This window comes from Protomyctophum bolini, assembly GCF_963924005.1.
Source record: "Protomyctophum bolini genome assembly, chromosome: 1".
NCBI classification, from domain to species: domain Eukaryota; kingdom Metazoa; phylum Chordata; class Actinopteri; order Myctophiformes; family Myctophidae; genus Protomyctophum; species Protomyctophum bolini.
Window position 1 is genome coordinate 22178623 of NC_137862.1, and position 24052 is coordinate 22202674.

The 24052-nt window shown below is 42.9% G+C and overlaps 1 protein-coding gene across 1 annotated transcript in view; it reads left to right on the forward strand.

Annotated features, from left to right (window-relative positions):
- The window catches only part of LOC308309492 (insulin-like growth factor 1 receptor), an 89455-nt gene that overhangs the window by 35605 nt on the left and 29798 nt on the right, over positions 1-24052 (forward strand). Inside the window, exons 3-10 of the mRNA XM_080755366.1 lie at positions 7289-7598; positions 9267-9406; positions 14878-15022; positions 19036-19244; positions 19527-19653; positions 20197-20429; positions 21293-21460; positions 21573-21780. Of these exons, the coding sequence (XP_080611492.1) occupies positions 7289-7598; positions 9267-9406; positions 14878-15022; positions 19036-19244; positions 19527-19653; positions 20197-20429; positions 21293-21460; positions 21573-21780 (1540 nt within the window). The remainder of the gene's footprint in view (positions 1-7288; positions 7599-9266; positions 9407-14877; positions 15023-19035; positions 19245-19526; positions 19654-20196; positions 20430-21292; positions 21461-21572; positions 21781-24052) is intronic.

Genomic DNA, 24052 nt, shown 5'->3' on the forward strand with positions numbered 1-24052 from the left:
AAAGTACGCAAAAAAAATAGATAGTGCCCCTCGGGGCACAGGTCTCCACCAGGGCAGGTCAGGTTGTGGCCTCCTGTGGCGCTATAATAGGCCAATGTGAAAAGGGTGCCATTTCTTCCTACGCAATTGGATGATTTGAGGCATTTTGTTCCAAAAATGTGTTTTGCAAAAATCCACCTGTTGGTGGCGCTATAACAGGCCAATGTGAAAAGGGTGGGATATATTCCTCAGCCTAGTAGGAAAGTCTGTGAAAGATTTCACGTAAATTGCACGCTGCGTTCATGATTTGTTCAAAGCGGGCCAAACCTGCAAACTTTGAAAGCCAATGTTGGCCAATTAGGATGGAATATGAAATATCGTACAGATCCGTCTTGAACACATGTAGAGATAGGCCCTCATTTATCAATTGAGTATAAAATCTGCCCCAAATTCGAGTGTAGGTTTCGTAGTACACCCACGTCGCCACGGCATTTATAAAGTGATCGCAAACAGCTAATTGTTCCTTAATTTTGTTCCAACGTATAAATAAATGTGACGGCTGGAATCTATCTGGCACGCCCTATGAAATCAAGCCTCGCCCTCGTTTTTGCGACATGAACAACTGCAGTACGACCTTGGAAACCATGGTTACATGACGAAAAAAGTCAAAAACGTTTCCCCCGCTTGCCTTGCTGCCCGCCTCACCCCCCTCTCATACACACACACACACACACACACAGACGCACGCACATGCAACTTGCAAGCAACTGTCACAGTGTGTTGTTAGTTGTCTATATACAATTATTAAAATGTTTATTCATTTAATATACAAGATTAGTGAACGAAAACCTGAACCTGTGATTCTGTGAAGCATTACTTAAATGACATAGATCAAATAGATCGAAACGTTGTCCGTATTTTCAATAAAGAACGTCTTTCTTGTACCTGTGGTGTGCGGGCTCCATCCAATACCTACTGAAGCATTAATTAAATAACATTGCTCATGTCATTGGAATGAGTTTGGACACGCAGAGCCTGTGACAAATGCTGTTTTGCAAATAGCTGCATCTCCTCCACTCTTGTTCTGACTGTTACTGTCGTGACCTGCATGCACGTTTATTGCGAACGCAATGAGCACTTACTATGAGACCTAGCAGATCATGTCTGTCTGTCTGTCTGTCTGTCTGTCTGTCCCGCTTTTGTGCCCATATATGGAGCTGAGTGATTTGTGTCACCATGACTCAGCCATAACCATATAAGGAGTCCCCAAAGCAGCTATACATCCAAAACCCAAATATGTACGAGCTGCGTTCGCTTCCCGCGTTTGTGCGTCTTACTGGTGACATTGCTGTATATTAGACTGCCTTCCTGCGCAGCCTAAACCTTATGTGGTACTGGTGGTAGGCTATAGTGGTGGTGGGCTCAGGCTGGCTGGGTTAGCGTACCTATAGATGCGGATGCGGTACCCACTTGCGCTGGCTCGGCAGTCACATTTATACGCTCATCTCATGCAAAACACTGTTTAAATTAAATTGAACATTGTTTTTAATTGCTTGCACATATACCCTACCATTTTCATATGACATGCCATTACAAAATATTGAAAACATATGTTTAGATGCCTGTGACAGCATGTCAGCAGTTCAGACAATGCTGCTCCGCTTGTGTACGACAGAAAAACAGGACAAAGCCTACGACAGCTCCCGACCAGACGTGATTTTTGTCCTGGCACACGTTCAATTTGAACTTTCAAGTTTTTTCAAACTTTCACTTTCAAGTTTTTTCAAACAATAGAGGATGTACAAGCTTGCATAGCGGCATGAAGTGGCACGCTGTGAGTTTATATATCTTTTCTGAAAAAAACTATATAGCTAAAATCTAAAATGATATCCCTGTTTTAATGGGTTAAATTAAGTGATTGTTAGTACTCTGTTTGTGAGGTAGCGGGTTGTTTGGCAGGTGGATGATGTGCAGATGAGTTATGTGCTGTCTCAGGTGAGTTCCCACACTACCTGCAGATAGATGGTAGAGAGTAGATAAAAAGAGACACAGAAAGAGAGAGAGAGAGGTGGACAGACGGGGCGAGAAACTGAGGCGGCACGGGCACTTTTGTTACCACGTGTGTGGTGCGTGTCCCTTTTACGTTCCTCAGAACTGTTTTAGTATTGTTTAAAGTTGACTAGACTAAATCTGTTATATACTAATGGTCATGCCATGGTTGTCCTACTATATCATGACCATTATAGCAAGACCATAGTCACCATACAGTATATAACAAAATCAACAGTTGATTTAGTCAACTGAAAATACTAATACTATTCTGGTGTTGTGCTAACTGCTATAAATGTTAATATAGACCTATGTCTTCTGAAGGTCAGGCTTCTGTACTGCCACTAGTGTTAATGTTATATTTTGTATCGTGTTCTCGGGCCGCTGCGCTGTGTGCCAATTATGCCCTGGTCTGTGTACCAGTGTGCGACGCACACTTGCGTGTGTGCTAAGGCTGTCCCCAAACATTCAAGGTTCGAATGTTCGCTCGTTAGGGTTGGCACTCGAATCTTAATTAATGGGTTTGAACCATTCGTTTTATTTTATTTTTTTATAAAAATGTATATATTTTTTTCCCTTTTTTATTAACTCGAAAATATATCTCGGCGAGAATGTGATATGAGCATGTTAAAAAAAGTTTCTAGTGCATTCCTGTCAGAAGTTATGTCTATCTCCTTGTTGTGCTGTCCCTCTCCAAAATCCCCTGTGCACATTCATTTGGTGATGGGCCTGCAGCCAATCAGCCAATCAGCAACAAACACACACACACACACACCAGCACGATCGCACAATTTGAGAAAAAGGTTAGTTCTCTCTCTCTCTCGCTGCGCTGTGTTGCGCTGCCCTCGACAGAACCGAAAGTGCTATATACTTCTCCAGTACAGCAGTGCAGAACCGAGAGAGTGACACATTATTTTGGATGTAAACTGCGCAGCGCAGCTTTTAGCTTTTCTGATCGGATTTGCGGATAGATTTTTTGTGTTTTTCGTATGTGTGACTGCTTGAGTCTGTGTAATGATGCAGGAATGGTGAGCAGTCACAACAGGTGCTGTCAAGACAGCCGTCTGTATGTTACACAAACACATGCACTTGGTTATAAAAAACATTCATGGACAATTGTGTTCCTGCATGAAAACTGTTTTAAACATGACAAGACATCCAAAAGTACTGCCATGTGTGTATATATACATACGCACGTACAAATCACACATAAAATAAAATGTAAGATACAAATTAGACCAGTCTGAAGTGAGTGGTGCAACAGCGCCCCCCTGTTGGTACTCCAAACAAAGGGACATACATAGGGATGGACATTGCTGTTCCTTGGAGTGATGGAACACTCTAAAACAATGAGCTGGATGACTGTAGTGTAGTGCTTGGTTCAGACTAAAACAATGAGCTGGATGACTGTAGTGTAGTGCTTGGTTCAGACTAAAACAATGAGCTGGATGACTGTAGTGTAGTGCTAGGTTCAGACTAAAACAATGAGCTGGATGACTGTAGTGTAGTGTTTGGTTCAGACTAAAACAATGAGCTGGATGACTGTAGTGTAGTGCTAGGTTCAGACTAAAACAATGAGCTGGATGACTGTAGTGTAGTGTTTGGTTCAGACTAAAACAATGAGCTGGATGACTGTAGTGTAGTGTTTGGTTCAGACTAAAACAATGAGCTGGATGACTGTAGTGTAGTGCTTGGTTCAGACTAAAACAATGAGTTGGATGACTGTAGTGTAGTGTTTGGTTCAGACTAAAACAATGAGCTGGGTGACTGTAGTGTAGTGCTTGGTTCAGACTAAAACAATGAGCTGGGTGACTGTAGTGTAGTGTTTGGTTCAGACTAAAACAATGAGCTGGATGACTGTACTGTAGTGCTAGGTTCAGACTAGCTATGTAGGTGATTTCAAAGGCAGATGAAAAAAGGTGTTTTTAGTTTATTCTCTAATATGTGGATTCTGATCTGATCTAGTCTGTCGACTGTGGATTGGCATGAAGGGCCGAAAAACAACCTCACTTTCATACAAACTCGTATGCCTTTGTTCTCGTCCCTCTATACACACTATAGTGTGTGTGTGTGTGTGTGTGTGTGTTCTCACATGACTTCCTGGGACAGGTGTCATCTTACATAGGGAACACTAGGACAATAACTGTGTAGTTTTGGGTGATTTTTTGAATTAAAGCCAGGTGTCGTGTTTTAAAGAGACGCTGTGAGGCGATACAATGACAACCTTTTCTGTGCCAGTTATTGTTATAGGTTGTGCCCAATAGGCTAGGTACCGTGTTACCAATGCTATTAAATGAAGGCTATGTTGAAACTGAGTCAGGGTGCTGCTGATATTGTGCATGTTGGCTCACTGGAAACACTCTGCTACACCAGTGGGTCTCGGGCCACTTTTACACGGCAACGGTCTTACAATGGCAAAGTCCTGTTGCGTTCTCACTTTTTATTCAGCATTTACACAGAGACGCAACACTGATTGCACACGCTGTAATGTGCATGCCAGGTGGCTAGGTAGCGGTGACGCACTGCCAGATAGACCAGGCACGCATGCGTAGTAAAACCACTTCCAAAATCTACTATATCGCCTACGGCTCTGCACCAACGTAATCAACAGAAGTGACGTGAGCCAACATGAGCCATGATGTCAAACACGGATTCATCGTTTTCACTTTGTTGCATTTTCAACCCACAAAAACACTGTTGCTGTCTAAACGGACCCCTGCAAACGATACTTAATTTTGCCATTTTCTATGGAAACCGTTGTCATGTGAAAGAGGTCTGTGTCCCCAGGTACACTCATGGTTCCTTGAGGAGAGTTCCATGGCCCTTACAGGTGTGCAACTCTGAGCTTTTAGATTGCTAATTTATATACTTTTCTATACTCTTGAAATGTACTGTATGCATTTTTATTCAAGTGTGACGATTATACAATAAATTCCAATGTAATTAATAATAATAATGTGTGACAGACCTACTCTGAGAAGTGAAGAACAACTGCATACTTATGTATGCAACACGGGAATGTAGAAATATTCTAATTTGTGTTTATGGAGCTGGTCAGCAAAGTGCCCTGCTGTGCACACACACTCAGTAGGTGGCTCTGGGTGTAGACGGTGCACAGTGACCTCTCTACTTAATGAGCTGAAAACGGGTAACACACAAACAGCTTTGTTCTGCCCGAGTAAACCCAGCCTATTGTGTGTGTGTGTGTGTGTGTGTGTGTGTGTGTGCGTGTGTGTGTGCGTGTGTGTGTGTGTGTGTGTGTGTGTGTGTGTGTGTGTGTGTGGCTCTACTCACAACAGTGCTGACCCCGGTGAACCCACTGGTAGCAACCATCAGGCTAACAACACTTTAGACAAGTGGCCGAAATTGATAGAAATATATATTCGCCCACAGACCCCCCCCATCTGGAAATATTTTGTGACCACCTCCAGAAGCAAATATTTGAGTTACAAACATTTGTAACTACCGGTAATAAGTAATTATGCTGGGGAGTGGGGACACCCTAGAACGCCCCCCTAGGACCCCACTTTGAGAACCAATGTGTCCATTTCACAGAACGTCTTAACCAGGCCACTCACACACACACCATGTCTCAGTTTAGCTACTTTGTGGTGCTCACACTGTCATAAAGTTGCACTTTCTGTGCACTGATTTAACACTGTCATAGTGCCAGTTGAGTTTCTTGATGTTGCCTATCTATCTATGGCACAGAAACCCATTCGAAAATACTTTGCTAGGCAACACATGTATGTATGGCGCTGTATGTAAGGTGCTGATTATCAGAACATAAAAATGTAATCGTAAACACTAAACGGTGCAGGCACACACGCACACTGGCACAGAGACCAGAAAACGGAACGCAACGGATATGGGGCATAATTGGCACGCAGCACAGCAGCGGCCAGCCATAAGAACACAATACAAAATAATGAAAAGATAACATTAAAACTACATTGGCACAGCAGCCCGACCTTCAGAACACAATAGAATATATAGGTCATAGGTATAATTAGCATTATAGCAGCAGTTGGCACATCATCAGAATACAATCTGCTATTACCTTCCACATTCAAGATGTGAACATCATGTCTTCCTTCTCATCCGACTCAAACTTCAACAACTTCTTCATTTATTTTCTGAGTCATATGCAGTAAATGAACAACAACCCGCACTGACAGGAGACGGAGAGATTCATGTGTCCCGCGCATAAAGTTAAACCGGAAACAGGACAGTCACTGTCAGCACGGGGTGGGGGTAAAGTTTGGGGATAAAGTTTGCTGAACTCCGATTCTGTCCGTGACAATAACCAATCCTACAGTTTGAATTCTGTACACACGCACACATAAAATATTAATAAATATGCGATAATGGGGAAAACAAATGAAATTGTTCAAATCGGGCCGGCACCCTGGGTGCGTTCCTGTGGGTCTGGACCCCCACCCCCCCGGGGACCCCCACACGGAGTTGCACCACTTAATTCAAATGGGTGTGAGTTTTTTTTCCGACTTCTCCTAATTTGAGTCGACTTGTGTTAATGAAATCGATGCATCAACTTTTTAATGAATGCCCTAGTGTTAGCACTCCCACCGAACCAATGTTGGCGGTGGTAAGAGCCATAGGCTATTTTTAGCACCATATTAGCCCTCTGTCGGTGTCGGCTCTCTGGTGCATTCAGCAACATGTAAACAAGACAGTGACCCTGTTTCACTGAGTTTACTGTTTGTTTATGTGTGCTCGTGCATAGTCTTAGTTTTGTAGGTACTAATATGCACACAACACATTTTGAGGGTGTTACTTTTGTTACTTTTGAGTTTGTATCCTGAAAAGTAACAGTTTTGGACATGTGATGTTTCCACCCGACGGAGACGATATTTGTCCACTCACTGTGTGTGTGTGTGTGTGTGTGTGTGTGTGTGTGTGTGTGTGTCTGCCTTATGCGTTTGTGTATATAGACCGTATTTGTCACACTACGGGTCTATACACAAACGCATAACGGCCGAGCTACACCAGGCGTTTTCAGCCACACGCACTTTTAGATCCAGTCCTATTTTAAAGTGAGCATGTGCGGGGCTCGCTCGGTGTAGCTCGGCCGTAAGACAGTATAGATCTAGTAAGATGATGCCTTTGGCTTTTGTTGTGACAACCACACCACACACATGATCATTACAAACATTGTTGTAGGTGTTATAATTGTGTGCGACTAGGGCTGTCACAAAGTATTAAGTAATCACTCAATCCTTATCTTTTACTATTTCAACAGAGTGTCCGGAGAAGTGTGTGCGCGAGCGTCGGGCATGCACCCAGGAGGGCGAGTGTTGCCACCCCCAGTGTCTGGGCAGCTGCTGGGCGCCAGGCAGTGACCTGGCGTGCGTGGCCTGCGTCCACTACTACCACGAGGGCCGCTGCGTGGCCGACTGCCCCGCCGGCACCTACCGTTTTGAGGGCTGGCGCTGCGTCAGTGAGGACGTCTGCTCCCAGGTCCACCTGCCCGACTCGGACACCTTCGTCATCCACGCCGGGGAGTGCATGCCCGACTGTCCATCCGGGTACACCCGCACGGACCCTGACAGGTGAGATCTGTGGGGGAGGAGGGTAGGGTGGAGAGAGGTGGAACTCTGTGCAATGGGTGTAACATATTTTTAAAGCCTGATTAATTACAATATAGACTACGTCACCACTTATGATCACTGAAGCACCCAGTGAGTTTTAACTCCTTAAAAACACATGATCAATAACCCTAATATTAACAACCTGAGCAGCATAAACACAGTTCTCATCCTATCAAATAGTAACGCCCAGCGCTCAGGACGGAGATTAATAAAAGGACAGATTTATTTATATCAAAACCGATCGGATAGCTCCACAGGCTGGGAGCGTCTGTTGGGCAACATTCGATGTCATTTCCGGTTGGGATGTCATTCAAAATGTTCCCCCACCATTTTAGTGGATGAGACCGAAAATCTTAAAACGTGAATAACTTTTGATCTAAATAATTCCATCTAGGGATGGCCACCGACAACCGTTAGCCGTTAGCCGTTTATTAATTTGTTTACCGACAACAATAACGGCTAATGGTTCACCGATAAAAAAAAATATATTTTATTTTGAAGCGCCGAGAGCGGGCACCGCGGCCAAAACACCAAGCACACGCGCGCGCACACACACACACACACACACACACACACACACACACACCCCCTCTTTCCACCTTTACTCAGTGCAACCACGCATGTGCCGTGACTTACTTCCCCCAAAACAAAAACACCAACGCAACTGCATGAAGTACTAGTGGACTGTGGAAGCAGGAGGGAAAAAGAAAAAAAGACGAAAACACACACAGCATTGCGCGCCCGCAGATCTGCCCTTCATGCAACGAACGTTGGTTCCTTAAACGGCAGATCTGTCGTTTTATGGATCATAGAACGAACGTACCGGTATGCTGTTAGCTTGTTGCTAACGGGACCCCCCCCCCCCCCCTCTCTCTCTCTCTCTCTCTCTCTCTGACGTTCTCTCTCTCTAATCCTTCCTGAACGGTCCGTGATACATATGTGCGGATAGAAGACTGTAGCCTACGCACTAGTGCACTGATTGACAGCAGGCCACGTGTAAACGGTGTATTTGTCTATTTTTAATGCGCAAAACAGCGCTTTTTTTTCCTTAACGGCTAACGGTTAATTAGCCGGCAAGTCCTGGCGGTAACCGGTTAATACAATCTTTCCATTTGGCCATCCCTAGTTCCATCCAATTCTAAGCAAAGATTATGTTTTAGACGGGCCATCGCGGTCCCGTCGCTAGTCGCGTTAGAATAAATCATACCTTCCGTTGTTGTCTATCGCCTCGGGGGTGTTTTAGCTACATCTAGCTATCCGGGATAGCGCCTGGTGCGTCGCTAAATGTGCTCCTAAATACCCCTGGGCGTTCGTGGTGTTAATTAACTACTCAGCTGAATATATAATTATTATTTTTTCCCTTTATATTTTTAATATGTGATATGTATTGTTTTGTTTGTTGTGGACCCCAGGAAGAGTAGCTGCTACTTAGGTGGCAGCTAATGGGGATCTAAAAAAATAAATGATAGTGATAGTGTCTACATTCTCCCAGTGCAACCCCACAGCTCATCTTTATCATCAATTTTCGGCAAGAGGCGTCGTCATCGTCTATGTTTGCGTTGTGAAATCAGGCCTCTGAAGAACAACATGTAAACGTAGTTGTGTCCTCTTTCCTCTCTCTCTCTGCAGTATGTTCTGTACAGCATGTGATGGACTATGTGATAAGATCTGTGATGAGAAAGTCACCATTGACTCTGTGAACGCCGCCCAGCTGCTCAAAGGCTGCACGGTCATCAAAGGCAACATCCACATCAACATACGCAGAGGATGTAAGTAGTGTTGTTACCATCGATATATAACATCCACATCAACATACGCAGAGGATGTAAGTAGTGTTGTTACCATCGATATATAACAACATCCACATCAACATACACAGAGGATGTAAGTAGAGCTGTTACCATCGATATATAACAACATCCACATCAACATACGCAGAGGATGTAAGTAGTGCCGTTACCATCGATATATAACATCCACATCAACATACGCAGAGGATGTAAGTAGAGCTGTTACCATCGATATATAACATCCACATCAACATACGCAGAGGATGTAAGTAGTGCTGTTACCATCGATATATAACATCCACATCAACATACGCAGAGGATGTAAGTAGAGCTGTTACCATCGATATATAACAACATCCACATCAACATACGCAGAGGATGTAAGTAGTGCCGTTACCATCGATATATAACATCCACATCAACATACGCAGAGGATGTAAGTAGTGCTGTTACCATCGATATATAACATCCACATCAACATACGCAGAGGATGTAAGTAGTGCTGTTACCATCGATATATAACATCCACATCAACATACGCAGAGGATGTAAGTAGTGCTGTTACCATCGATATATAACAACATCCACATCAACATACGCAGAGGATGTAAGTAGTGCTGTTACCATCGATATATAACATCCACATCAACATACACAGAGGATGTAAGTAGAGCTGTTACCATCGATATATAACATCCACATCAACATACGCAGAGGATGATGATGATTAAAGTTTCTTTATTAGGAAAAAGACCCCTTGAGATGTATCATCTCGTTTTCGAGGGGCTCCCAACAGTTACATGTCACAACTTTTTTGTACATGTAAACAAAAACAAAACAAATTACATACACCTAACATGGACACAAAAACACAAAACATTAAACATTGAAACCTTGAAAACCTTACAACCTCATTACGGCTTTGAATCCCATAATATAATGTAGCATATGAAGATTCTATGTCCTATACAGTGAGTGCAAAAAAATAAATAGATAAAATAAAATATAATTAAATAATGATAATAGTAATACAAAATTAAAAAAATTATAATAAAATAACGGAATAAACATGGTGATATAATGGCATATTTACTGAAAGCAAGAACATAAGACTTTGAAGTATGAAGACAATGCACTTTTGAAAACTGGGAATGATGAGATGGATCTAATGTTATTTGGTAAGGTATTCCAGTCTGACGGGGCTTTAAAGGAAAAGGCATATTTACCAAATTCAATACTGACCAAAGGAACATTAAAATAAACCTGAGTGGAGTGTCTGGTACGTTGTGTTGAAGGGATAGAAGTTAAATAACGTTTGAGGTAAATAGGATAATTGAAATAGATACATTTAAAAACCAGTTGAAGCCAGTGCATGTGTCTTCTTATATGTAAAGGTGTCCATTGAAGTCTTTCATACATTATGCAATGGTGTGTGAGAAAAGGACAGCCAAGGACAAATCGACAGAGTCTATTGTATGCAGTGTTAAGCGGCACAAGATCTGATTTTGAGGCATTTTGGTAAACCACATCACAATAGTCAAATAGTGGAAGTACTAATTGCAAAGCCAGTTTCTTACGTACACTGAGTGAAAAGCAGTTTCTGGATCTATATAAAGCATTTATTCCGAAGTTAACCTTTTTTAACACATGGTTAATGTGAGATTTGAAAGCAAGTTCTGGGTCCAACCATACGCCTAAATATTTAATGTTGTCAGCTTTTTGCAAAGTCGTGCCATCATTACTGGTTATAGTAAGGGAATCTGTTATGGATTTGAGTTTAGGACTAGTACCAAAGATCATAATAAAAGACTTTGACTTATTGAGCAGTAATTTATTATGTAGGAGCCAATTTTGTAATATGTTATAGTCGTATTGAAGAGAAGTTTGGATTTGTGCTAAATCAGAGTTAGATGTGTAGATGACCGTATCATCGGCATATAGCTGGGAGCAACAATGTCTAAAAATTGATGGCAGATTGTTCACATAAATAGAAAAAAGAAGGGGTCCTAAAGTTGACCCCTGGGGCACACCTTTAAGTTGAACCACCATATCAGATTTCTTCCCATGCATGACAACACACTGTTTTCTATTATGGAGGTATGAGTTGAACCACAGAATTGCATTTTGAGAGAGGCCAATCGCATGTAATTTATCCAAAAGAAGATATCGATCAACTAAATCAAACGCCTTGGTTAAATCAATAAATATGGCACCAGTGAGTAGACCTTTTTCTGCTGAAGAGTATACATCATTAGTAAGTTTAAGTAAGGCAGTTGTAGTGGAATGATTGGGCCTAAAACCAGATTGAAATTCCGAAAGAATGTTATTCGTATTGGTATATTGCGAAAGTTGGTTATATATCAATTTTTCAAAGACTTTAGCTGTAGAGCAAATAATTGAAATAGGTCTATAATTATCACAATTGAGTACATCACCACCTTTGTGAAGTGGTGTGATACGGGCACTTTTAAAGATAACAGGAAGCTCACATGTAGACAAGGAAAGATTAAATAAATCGGCAAGTGGATACATAATAATGTGGGCAGCTAATTTTAGAAATCTGTTTTCAACTCCATCCAGTCCAGCACCACCATCAATTTTTAATTCATTGATGACCTCCTGGACCTCAACAGGTGAAATTCTCCGAAAGTTAAACAGGCTAGTACACTGTGGACCATTATTGAAAGAACCAGGGGTAAGATATGTGTCATTTACTAGAGTGGAGCCGACAGAGGAAAAATGCTGATTGAAAGCCTGGGCAATTGATAATGAGTCATTTAATATTGTGTCATTGCATCTTATTTGATTGATATGATGCTTATCTGATGTATTCATAACCGATTTGATTTTTTTCCAAAATTGCTTGGGATTCTTAAAATCATTTGTGAGACTTTCTTTATAATAATTTGCTTCCGCATCTCTGGTTTTTGTCTTGCTCCTATTTCTAAGCTGCCTATAAGCTTCCCAATCAGCACCGCTCCTCGTCCGCCGAAATGTTGCCCACGCTTTGTCCCTTTGCCTGAAAAGCTGTATAAGTTCAGGACTGACCCACGGGAGATGTTGGCCCTTCACTTTCACTAATTTCCATGGTGCATGTTTGTCAACAATCAGGGTAAATTCTGAACAGAAAAAATCCCAGGCATCTTGAACATTAGGTATGAGTTGATATCTATCCCAATTTATCGCCAACAAATCATTAATAAAAATATCTACATTTATTTTTTTATATTGTCTGATTTTTATTGTTCTTGGGGGGGATTTGGGTAATTTAATTTTCCATACACAGTATATAATGGAGTGGTCACTAAAGCAGTCAGCTAACACACCTGATTTCAGAATTCTGTTAGGATGTGAAACGAGTATCCAGTCGAGCAGTGTCTGAGTAGTAGGTGTGATTCGTGTTGGTTCAGTGATTAGTTGAGTAAGATTTATATTGTTAATCATGTATTTTTCTTTGGAGCAAGATCTGTGTAAATAGTTTTTATTGAAGTCACCCAAAACAATCAGTTCATTCCTGAAGGGAATGGAGTTGATAGTAGTAATGATACAGTTAAATGACTCAGCTGGTGCGGAGGGTGGCCTATATATGCTACCAATAGTTATGTACTTATTTTCGTGAAAATGTATCTTAACAAAGATACCTTCAAAATGTAGAGGGTCTACTGTGGGAGTGATTAACTCACTTATGAGATCAGTGGAAACATATATGGCCACGCCTCCTCCACTCTTGGAGCACCTGTCAGATCTATAGAGAACATAATTAGTGATGCTTAATCTATTATCTGGAATGTCACTGGTAAGCCATGTTTCAGAGAGTGTAATAATGTTAGGTTTATATAGAGCAACCCATGGCCTAAGTAGCACCATTTTATGTTCTAGACTCCGGATATTCACATGGATAACTTTTAAGGATGTAAGTAGAGCTGTTACCATCGATATATAACATCCACATCAACATACGCAGAGGATGTAAGTAGAGCTGTTACCATCGATATATAACAACATCCACATCAACATACGCAGAGGATGTAAGTAGTGCTGTTACCATCGATATATAACATCCACATCAACATACGCAGAGGATGTAAGTAGTGCTGTTACCATCAATATATAACATCCACATCAACATACGCAGAGGATGTAAGTAGTGCTGTTACCATCGATATATAACAACATCCACATCAACATACGCAGAGGATGTAAGTAGTGCTGTTACCATCGATATATAACATCCACATCAACATACGCAGAGGATGTAAGTAGTGCTGTTACCATCGATATATAACATCCACATCAACATACGCAGAGGATGTAAGTAGTGCTGTTACCATCGATATATAACATCCACATCAACATACGCAGAGGATGTAAGTAGTGCTGTTACCATCGATATATAACATCCACATCAACATACTGTACGCAGAGGATGCAAGTAGTGTTGTTACCATCGATATATAACAACATCCACAGAGGATGTAAGTAGTGCCGTTACCATCGATATATAAGAATGGCTAGATGGCTCACCCGTGCTGCTGGCCAATGGAGAGCGACGTCGCTACGTGGCGGCCATCTTACAGCAGATTGTGTCTATTGTGCATGTGCTTTTTAAATAACCATAACTTGCTCAATTTTCAACCGATTTTCGTTTGTTATAAACGTCAGAGACGACTGCATACTTATATGCTTTTATATGACGTTCATAGGAAAATATCATTAAGCAGATAAGCATCCTGAATCATAGCCACGTTGATGTTTGTAATAAACCAACCCGTTTGTAAATCCGTCAAGATTTGAGCGAGTTATGAGTATTTTTGTTTGAGCTGCCATAGAACATACTGTACTGTAGCACCAAAGCAAGATGGCTCCGCTTCACCTTGAGCCATCTAGCCTTTATATACGTCTATGATGGTTACTGACTGGCAGCATAGCATGTCTTTTATGCACGGAAAATAGCCGATCTACAAGCTCACAATCAGTTTGCTCCTTTTGAGAGGCCCTCCTATATACAGCTTTTGTCCCCACACATCTCAAGATTTTTGGGAAATTCAGGTCAAATGCCCGCTAAATAGGACGTAAACGCCATTGACAATGAAGGAAAAATGTACGTCATATTTAGACCAGCAAATCAGCTAACTAATCATCACAGCCAGTAACATGACGTAACATGTCGATTTGGTCACACACATATGACCTAAATTCTCTGTTCATTGTCAATGGGAATTTAATGATTGTGTAAGACGAAAATCTACATTAATAGCTGAGTATAGGATGGGCTGGCGCCCCTCAAAAATAGCAATAGAAGCGGATCTCGTGAAGCTCGAAGCGCGTACCTCTTCACGCCACGTTTCAACGTAGTTTGATCAAGTAAGGCATTAATTTACGAAATGACACCACAGTGTCTTTCTATCTCAATCATACTGAATCTCTCTCTCTCTCTCTCTCTCTGTCAGATAACATCATGTCAGAGCTGGAGAGTTTCATGGGACTGATCAAGAGAGTGACGGGATATGTCCGCATCACACACTCTCACACACTGGTGTCTCTGTCCTTCCTCAAGAACCTCCGCTTCATCGACGGAGACGAACTTCTGGAGGAGTAAGGACCCCCACACACGCACACACAGACACACACACACAACACAAACTTTTCAGTCGTAAGATTTCATTTTTTGTTGCTTCAACCCATGAATATAATCCCGTTTTTAATGGAATAAAATTATTCATTAATTATTCATTAATTATTTATTCCTCTACACGTCATCACGCCCCACGTTTTCGTTCAAAGGAAGTAATTGATTTAGATTTTTATAGAATGAAAGATTTCAAAAAAGAAAATTGGCATTCATTGTTGGGTAATTACAGACATGTAGCACTGCGTGAAAAGAGGGATTAACGGGCAATTCTGGGCACTAGATTTGCCCGTACACATCAAGTTTAGCGGGCATATTCAGTAATATACAGTAATATATGTGGGTGATGGTACATTTCGGGAGTTTACCGGAGTTTGTTAGATTTACCGGGTGTTTCCTATTATACTCAACCGTATTCCATGCTTTTTGCGCAGTGTAGCATGGGGCAGAACAACGTAGTTTGGGTGATGTAGTGCAGTGGTTCCCAAAGTGGGGTCTGGGGTCCTTCAGTGGGGTTTCAGAGGTGTAGTATAGTATTAGTAGTTAGCATAGCATCACTTTAACCACTTTATCCATTTATACGTTGGCTCTTCAAAATAGCAGATCTACTGTCAAAGCTCACATTGTGCCGCACTGCAAGCTTGTACATCTGCAATTTTTCGAATAACACAATTTTCTCTTTGCACAAAACCTTTTCAGAGGGGGGTCTGCAGCCAAATACATATGAAATTGGGGGTCCTTGACTTTAAAAAGTTTGAGAAGCACTGGTGTAAAGAGACTGGAAACCACGAGCAGAGAGTGTAGTGACATGAACCCTGGTCCTTGCTCATATAGAGCTTACAGTATGGTCCTCCTGGTGCTCACATGGAGCTTACAGTATGGTCCTCCTGGCGCTCACAGCTTACAGTCTGGTCCTCCTGGCGCTCACAGCTTACAGTCTGGTCCTTCTGGTGCTCACATGGAGCTTACAGTATGGTCCTCCTGGCGCTCACAGCTTACAGTATGGTCCTCCTGGCGCTCACAGCTTACAGTCTGGTCCTTCTGGTGTTCACATGAAGCTTACAGTATGGTCCTCCTGGTGCTCACATGAAGCTTACAGTATGGTCCTCCTGGTGCTCACATGAAGCTTACAGTATGGTCCTCCTGGTGCTCACAGCTTACAGTATGGTCCTCCTGGTGCTCACATGAAGCTTACAGTATGGTCCTCCTGGTGCTCACATGAAGCTTACAGTATGGTCCTCCTGGTGCTCACATGAAGCTTACAGTATGGTCCTCCTGGTGTTCACATGGAGCTTACAGTATGGTCCTCCTGGTGCTCACATGAAGCTTACAGTATGGTCCTCCTGGTGTTCACATGGAGCTTACAGTATGGTCCTGGCGCTCACAGCTTTCAGTATGGTTACAGTATGGCATAATACCACGGCTTCTCAGCCTGTGGGTCGGGGGACGCCCAGGGTTTGTTTTAGGGGGCGGGTCCTCAGATGACAGTGAAGTGGCAATTTATTTAAAAAGGGGAAAAAAGAAAAAAGGCCATTACTGCGTCAAAAGTAATCAACAATCTACTATAAAAACTGGCCAAATTGTCAAATTATATAAGAAAGAGCAAGAATTGTGAAAATAGTGAGGCATTGTGAGCTTGGATGGATGGCTGGATGGATGCAAGGATGCATAAACGGTATAAAAAAAAACACATTTTAAAATCAGAAATGTTACGGCCAGCGCTGTGTTTCCGTCACATTCCTCCCTTTAATGTGCTGTGTGTGGCGGTGAGCGTTGCCATGGGAACAGAGCAGTGGAATTGTACTGCGGTGGTGTTGGAATGTGAACAGAGAAGAAGAGTCGCATAACAAGTCAAGGACAGTGTGTGTGTGTGTGTGTGTACATTGAAGTGCCTTGCTCAAGGAAACCTTGACAGTACAGTAGTTGAGTTGTGATTGGTTGATTGAATACGTCAGAAATGTAAACAGCACGTGGTACAGTAAGACATTAAAGCTTATAGGATAATCAATGACACCGCCTTTCGATGAGGACTAAGGAGTGGAGCTTTCCTTTGCCTTTACAGTATATTAGATTGTCTCAGTTGATCCAGTAACAAACTCGTAACCATCTGACCTCAGACTGGATTGTTTGGATACTTTATTAGACATGTAAACGGCACGAGGTACAGCAGGGCATTTGGGCTAAAAGGGTAACACTAAAAAGTCCTGGGGACTTCTTTCCGTTTAGGTTCTATGACCAACTGTTTACATGCAGAACTGATTGGGTGACTGATGTGCACAGCAGAACCATACCTCCTTAGTCCTTACATAGGTCTTACCAATGGCATTAATGAAAGCTCTGTTCATTTCTGGTCAGTCAGAGTCGGGGTGCTAAATTAATTTCCTTTTTGGAATGGCACAATAATCTTTTGCAGACTGTTAAAGGTCTAGACTTAGTTTTGTCCGAATTGATTTGCATCCTAACATGCGGCAGCATAATTATCGTCCCTCCCTGCCCCGATCCAATGAGACAAATATAGGCGGCATGCATATATTGGCCACGCTGCAATCTCCCATTATTCCATCCTATGTTAGACTTTCTCTTCACACAATGCATTCAGGCCCTAAGAATGATAAAAAAGAATAGAAAAATCACACATTTATTCTCCATTCAGTCTGCGTAAACTTGTAGTGTGTGTGTGTGTGTGTGTGTGTGTGTGTGTGTGTGTGTGTGTGTGTGTGTGTGTGTGTGTGTGTGTGTGTGTGATGATAGGCAGCTTTGGAGCGGCTCATTAAACGGACTAACATACAGGCAGGTCAACAGCTGTTGACACACACTGCAGACATACGGCTGACTCGCTTTCATCAGGAGACACTCGCCATCATTACAACCATAGAATAACTGTAGCATAGGCTTCAGTTCCTTCATCGCTTACGTTATGTGGCTGAGAAGTTTGAATCATTGATTGAATACTTTATTAACAGTTTGCAAAAAGTACAGATGTACATAAAATATGTATGCACATACAATTAATAGATAACAAAAAAAAAGCCCAGAGGGCTTGTTTCCATTGTGGTCCTGTGTATTCAATTCATCAAGACACAATACTATACGAGAAATCATCAATCCTAGGTCAGGAGCAGAAGTATATTTACAGAAAAACAGTAGGGAGTAAGGAGTAGGGAGTCAGGCATTCCACATTTTGGTGGCATATAGTGATGAATTCATCCCCATGTGTGTGCCGAATCTGCGGGGAATGAGATCAGCGTAGCTCCCTCTGTTGGTGGTGTGCCTGTGTGGGCATTGCTCACTCTTTTGAAGTAGATGGACTGCACTTATGAACGCAGAGCATACATAAGGCCTGCTCATGCATACAGCAAAACCACACCAAGACCTTCAAATACACACACACACACACACGTCACACACACACCCCAGACATTCCTATCAGAATTGTCTAGAAGTTTGTTCCTTCATAGATAATTTCCAAGGTCACAGACCAACACAAGATCTAACCCACGCTTCAGTACGCACGCACACATGCATGCACAGTCACACACAGACACACACACACACACACACACACACACACACACACACACACACACACACACACACAGACAGACAGACAGACAGACAGACAGAGACCCATTCCTTCAGCCTTGAGACAAACAAAACAAATGTAGATATAAAAAACCCACACATCCTGAGTAGTTACTGACTTACTGTATCTGTTATGGAATGCAACTGTCAGTGCAACAATATCTATCCTTACACAACCAACTTTTCTCTCCTCTCCTCTGTCTCCTCCTCTATCTCTCGCTTATCTATCTCTTTTCCTCTGTCCCTATCTCTTTTATATCTCCTCTTATGTCTCTTCTCCATCTCTTGTTTTATCTTTCTCTTCTCTCTCTTCTCTATTTCTGTCATCGTCTCTCCTCTTGTCTTCTCTGTACCTCTTCTCTTCTGTTATTCCTCTCTCTCTCTCTCTCTCCGGCAGAGCGTATGCCTTCTCAGTGTTTGACAACCAGCAGCTGCAGTACCTGTGGGACTGGAAGCAGCACAACCTGACCATCGGAGCAGGGAAGATGTTCTTCAGAGCCAACCCCAAGCTCTGCCCATCGGAGATCAAGAAGATGTGGCAGAAGACCGGAGTGCTGGGGACCTGTGGCGAAAATGACTGCCGCAACAACGGAGACCGTGCGAGCTGTAAGATGAGAGAGAGCATCGTTACAACCCACTTAAACCCTATATACTTGTTGTGCGGGAAAATTTAAGTTTCAGTTTTTGTTTTCAGTCAAAAGTGCTTAGAATTATTATTTGGATGGAAACACATCCATGCATCCATATTCCAGGGGAAAACCTTTAAATAGCAGATCTACAAGGTTACATCATAGTCACTAGTACAGATCCTTGAGGGACCAAATGTATTGGGTTTAAATGGTTAAGAGGCCGGTTGTGTAGCAACAGCTGTGCTTGCTTTGTGTCCAGGTGAAAGCACTCTGCTGAAGTTCAAGTCCAACACAACCAGGAGCACCAGGATCAAACTCACCTGGCAGAGATACCGCCCGCCCGACTACAGAGACCTCATCAGCTTCATAGTGTACTATAAGGAGGCGTAAGTTACCGTAACCCTACGAGAGCCCTGGACTATTATAAACCCCAACCCCTGAATCTGATGATGTTCTCTGCCATCAGCTTAATACTGTTGTATGAAAGGAATAGGTTACCTTCAACTGCAGTATATCATTTTAAAGGTTGTCTGGAGGAAAAAGGCAAAATAAAATATCTGATGAAAAGTGATTTCCGGAGTGGAAATCTTTGAAAAGCATGGTGGTGTTAGGGTGAAATTGGTGACCAGCGGAAATATGTGACAATTGTGTATACAATCACATAATGTCAGTGTCCGAACGGAAATCGTTGCAGTTTGTTTATTAGCGGAGTTCAACCTAGCTGTATTTAGGCCACGTATTTAAAGACCTCCATGTAAGTTGTTTGGAGTCCACACGATGGTCACAAATGTCGGCAGGTCACCAATTTCACCATAACACCGCCATGCTGGAGTGACACGTGTGAGTGAGTGAGTGGCCGAGATTTTGGGTATTGGAATTTGGCTTAACTGTAAGCTGTACTTCCCTCATCCCTCCCCCGTCCGTCACAGGCCCTTCCACAACATCACAGAGTTTGACGGCCAGGAGGGCTGTGGCTCCAACAGCTGGAACATGGTGGACGTGGAGCTGAGACGAGACGACTCTGACCCCGGCGTCCTGCTGTCGGGACTGAAGCCCTTCACCCAGTACGCTGTGTTTGTGAAGGCCGTCACGCTGATGGTGGAGGACAAGCACATGCCTGGGGCCAAGAGTCAGGTGGTCTACATACGCACCAGCCCTGCAGGTACAGTACAGTACAGTACAGTACTACTGGCAACCAACAGGCTTCACTTCATGGATTTATTTGTTTGCCTATTATGCCATGGTAGAAAGTAAATAAGTACATTTGCAGTACTGTACGTTCTACTGCGAATCACGCTTTACCCGTATTTTAATCAAATATTCTACGCTGCCGAGATTGTTTTATTACCTTTAAAGCATACACTGAAGTATTTGGGCTTTTGACCCGTGAAAATCCGGCGAAAAAAGGTTCGTCCGTTTTTTATGAACGATCGCACCACCCGCCATCTTGGTGCGCCACAAGACCCTCCTCCATGAGGAATTATACCCCGTTCATTTGCATTGGCCTCAATTTCCCAGAAGCCCTAGCAGCCCACATCATGTGTTGATTTCCGGTTTCGTCATCATAACATGAAGGTCTCGTCTCCAGCTCCGCGGCAAAGAGGGAGTTTCTTTTTAAATATTAAAATACGGCAACTTAAACACATAAAACAAAAGGCGGGAATGTCCTATTACGCGAGGTGGAACCCTGGATTAAACAATTAGCGGCCGTCAAAGTTAAATTGTATTTTCAGGTCTGTTTTACTTTATACTGTGTTGGTACAATTTTCAATACTTTGCTACTTCTCCACTACAATTATTTGAAAACTTTAGTTACTTTTTCGATTTAGATTATTGCCAAACTTGTTGTGAGCTTGTAGATCGGCTATTTTCATAGGATTTGTACACATTTTGGACATTTGAAAACTTGTGAAATGGGACTTCGACACAATGAGGACCTTTTTACCTTTGGCACTTTATGTACATTTTGATGCCAATATTTTTGTGCTTTTCCTGAAGTCAACTCTCTCTCTCTCTCTCTCTCAGCTCCCAGCATGCCTCTGGATGTGAGGGCGTACTCCAACTCCTCTACCCACCTGGTGGTGCGCTGGTCTCCGCCCGTCTCTCCCAACGGAAACCACACCTACTACCTGCTCCGTTGGCAGCAGCAGGCTGAGGACGGAGAGCTGTACCAGCACAACTACTGCTCCAAAGGTTAGTGTGCACGCACGCACGCACGCACACACACACACACACACACACACACACACACACACACACACACACACCTCCTCACCTTCCTCTCTGTGTGTTTGATTCCATCCAGAGTTGAAGATTCCCATCCGTCTAGCGGCCACAGGTGTGAATGACCAGGAGGAGGAGAGTAAGCCCACCAAGGCGGACCCTGACGGGGACCCAAAGGGTCCGTGCTGCCCCTGTCCTAAGTCAGCCCAGGACCTGGAGGCCGAGGCTGCCGACGCCTCCTACCGCAAAGTCTTTGAGAACTTCCTGCACAACTCCATATTCACCCCACGGTAAGGAAGACATGTCACTACTACTATTGCTGCTTCTTGGGGACATTGAATCAATTTCAAACACGACTTTGAGGTCATTTTTACATTATACTCTGGCCTGGCACCCCAGACAGTGTTTTGAGTTGCTGTTCCTTAACCCATTCTGACCTGAGATCAGATTCATACGAGGTTTCCACATGGACACACACTGGTCTGATTAACCCATTCTGACCTGAGATCAGATTTAAAAAATGTCAGTCGTTGTTTGATTTTTCAAAAATAGCAGACCTACAAGCTCGTAGCGCGCCACTCGGTGGCGCGCTATGAGCTTGTAGGTCTGCTATTTTTCAATAGCTAAAGCATAACATAGTGCTAACACCAAAATGGGTGCCCGGCCAGAATGGGTTAAGTATGTGTTAAACGGCTCTATATTGTGGTAGTAATCATTGCTAAGGTGAGTGTTGGTTCAGTAACAGGAGTCATGTGATGTCTCTCCAGCTCAGGATTCATGTTTCCTACTATAAACCTAAGTAAAATGAATGACACATTAAGGTGAAATGCATATTTCCTAAAGCTGGTCGTCGGAGCTCTATTCGCACATAAAATTGTCGTTCCACCGTGCAGATCCCCATTACACAACTGCTATAATAGTACTGTACGAATACCAATCCATAGTCTACTGTACTGTACGCTGACACCTACACACACAAAAATACACATGCATTGTTTTGCTTTCTCATTCCCTTTTCCTGCATGCGCGCGCGCGCGCACACACACACACACACACACACACACACACACACACACACACACACATACACACACAGCTGTGAGGCTGTGTGCTGTTGTTTCATCTGGAGTAGTAATGAAATCAAGGGAAGATTCCTTGCAGCCAGACAGTACAAATCAATGCACACACACACACACACACACACACACACACACACACACGTACACGTGCACGTGAAGAGTCATTCTGGGTTGTTTGAGGACAGGCATCACTGTGTGTGTGAGATGGGCTAGGAATGTGCAGTCAGCAATCCATGCTGCAATGACACCAATTACCATTACATTACCGTTAGCTGACAGGCTGTAGAGGTGCAACACGTCTCTCAACTCTACATGGATCCATAGTGGGCTTGTTAAAACTCTGTGACTGCCAGAATAGTTTTCAGTCCATGTCCGTTCCCTGCCAAAGGTCCCCTTTCCGTGAGGTGCCTTATTCAAGGGGTGCAAATTACCCTGGGTCTTGACCTGAAACTAACGAACGGCTAAGCCAGGGGTTCTCAACCACCAGTATGCAGAACGTGCCGGTCCACAGGACATGTACCACCGCTACGTGAGAAGCCGGTGGAGGGATTGTACAAAATAAATATGTGCAGCGCAGGCAACGCAACCTGGCGTCACCAGGATTTTATAAACGCATGTCCCAGGATTCGACATCACTGACGAAGCCTTGGTAGCTTTATAACCAGCTTCGAGCACAACGTTGCATAAAAGTGCATCCTAGCCTCTCGACTTGCATTGATCAGCAGCGTCGCTAGGCCAAGCTGTATTCTTATTATGAAACACTAAACGGGATTATTATTTCATTAGTCACTCTGCAAGTTTAACTAAAGTTTGCTACCTGCCATTTTTCACAGCCTTGGATCAAGACGGTTATCAAGGTTAATACAGACAAAGCTTTATTTTTTTAAATCATCATAGCCTTGTTGATATGGTAAATGATTTAACATTATGTCGTGCTATAATAATACAGCAGCTAGTCAGACTGCCAGTCAACCGTCTTCTGTGTTCTGGTGTGACACTGTCGATGACACACCGCACCTCAGTTCCCAGAAGCTCTCTTAAAACAGAAACAACCATGACTGGACTAGTCTGTAAATTCATCAATTAAGATGCCTCGTCCCAAAAATAAGTCAGATGTCCACTGATGCCTAATTGTGTTTCCTGTCCTCAATTCAATTCTGACAAAAACTTAAGTCTAGACCTTTAACAATCTGCAAAAGATTCTTGTGCAATTTCGAAAAGGAAATTTAATTTAGTAACACGTGGCATGGGAGAGTGACACTTGTTTGGAAGGTAATGACTGTTGCAGCATCTATCCCAGTGGTTCTCAACCTGTGGGTCGGGACCCCCAGGGGGCTGCCCACATGATTTTGGGGGGTCCCCAGGTGACAGTGAAGTGGCAATTTAAGGACGTAATTCCTAAAGAAGGAAAAAAGAAAAAAATACTTTTACGGCATCAAAAGTAATCAAACTATCTTACAATAAATGTACCACTTCTCTGTAC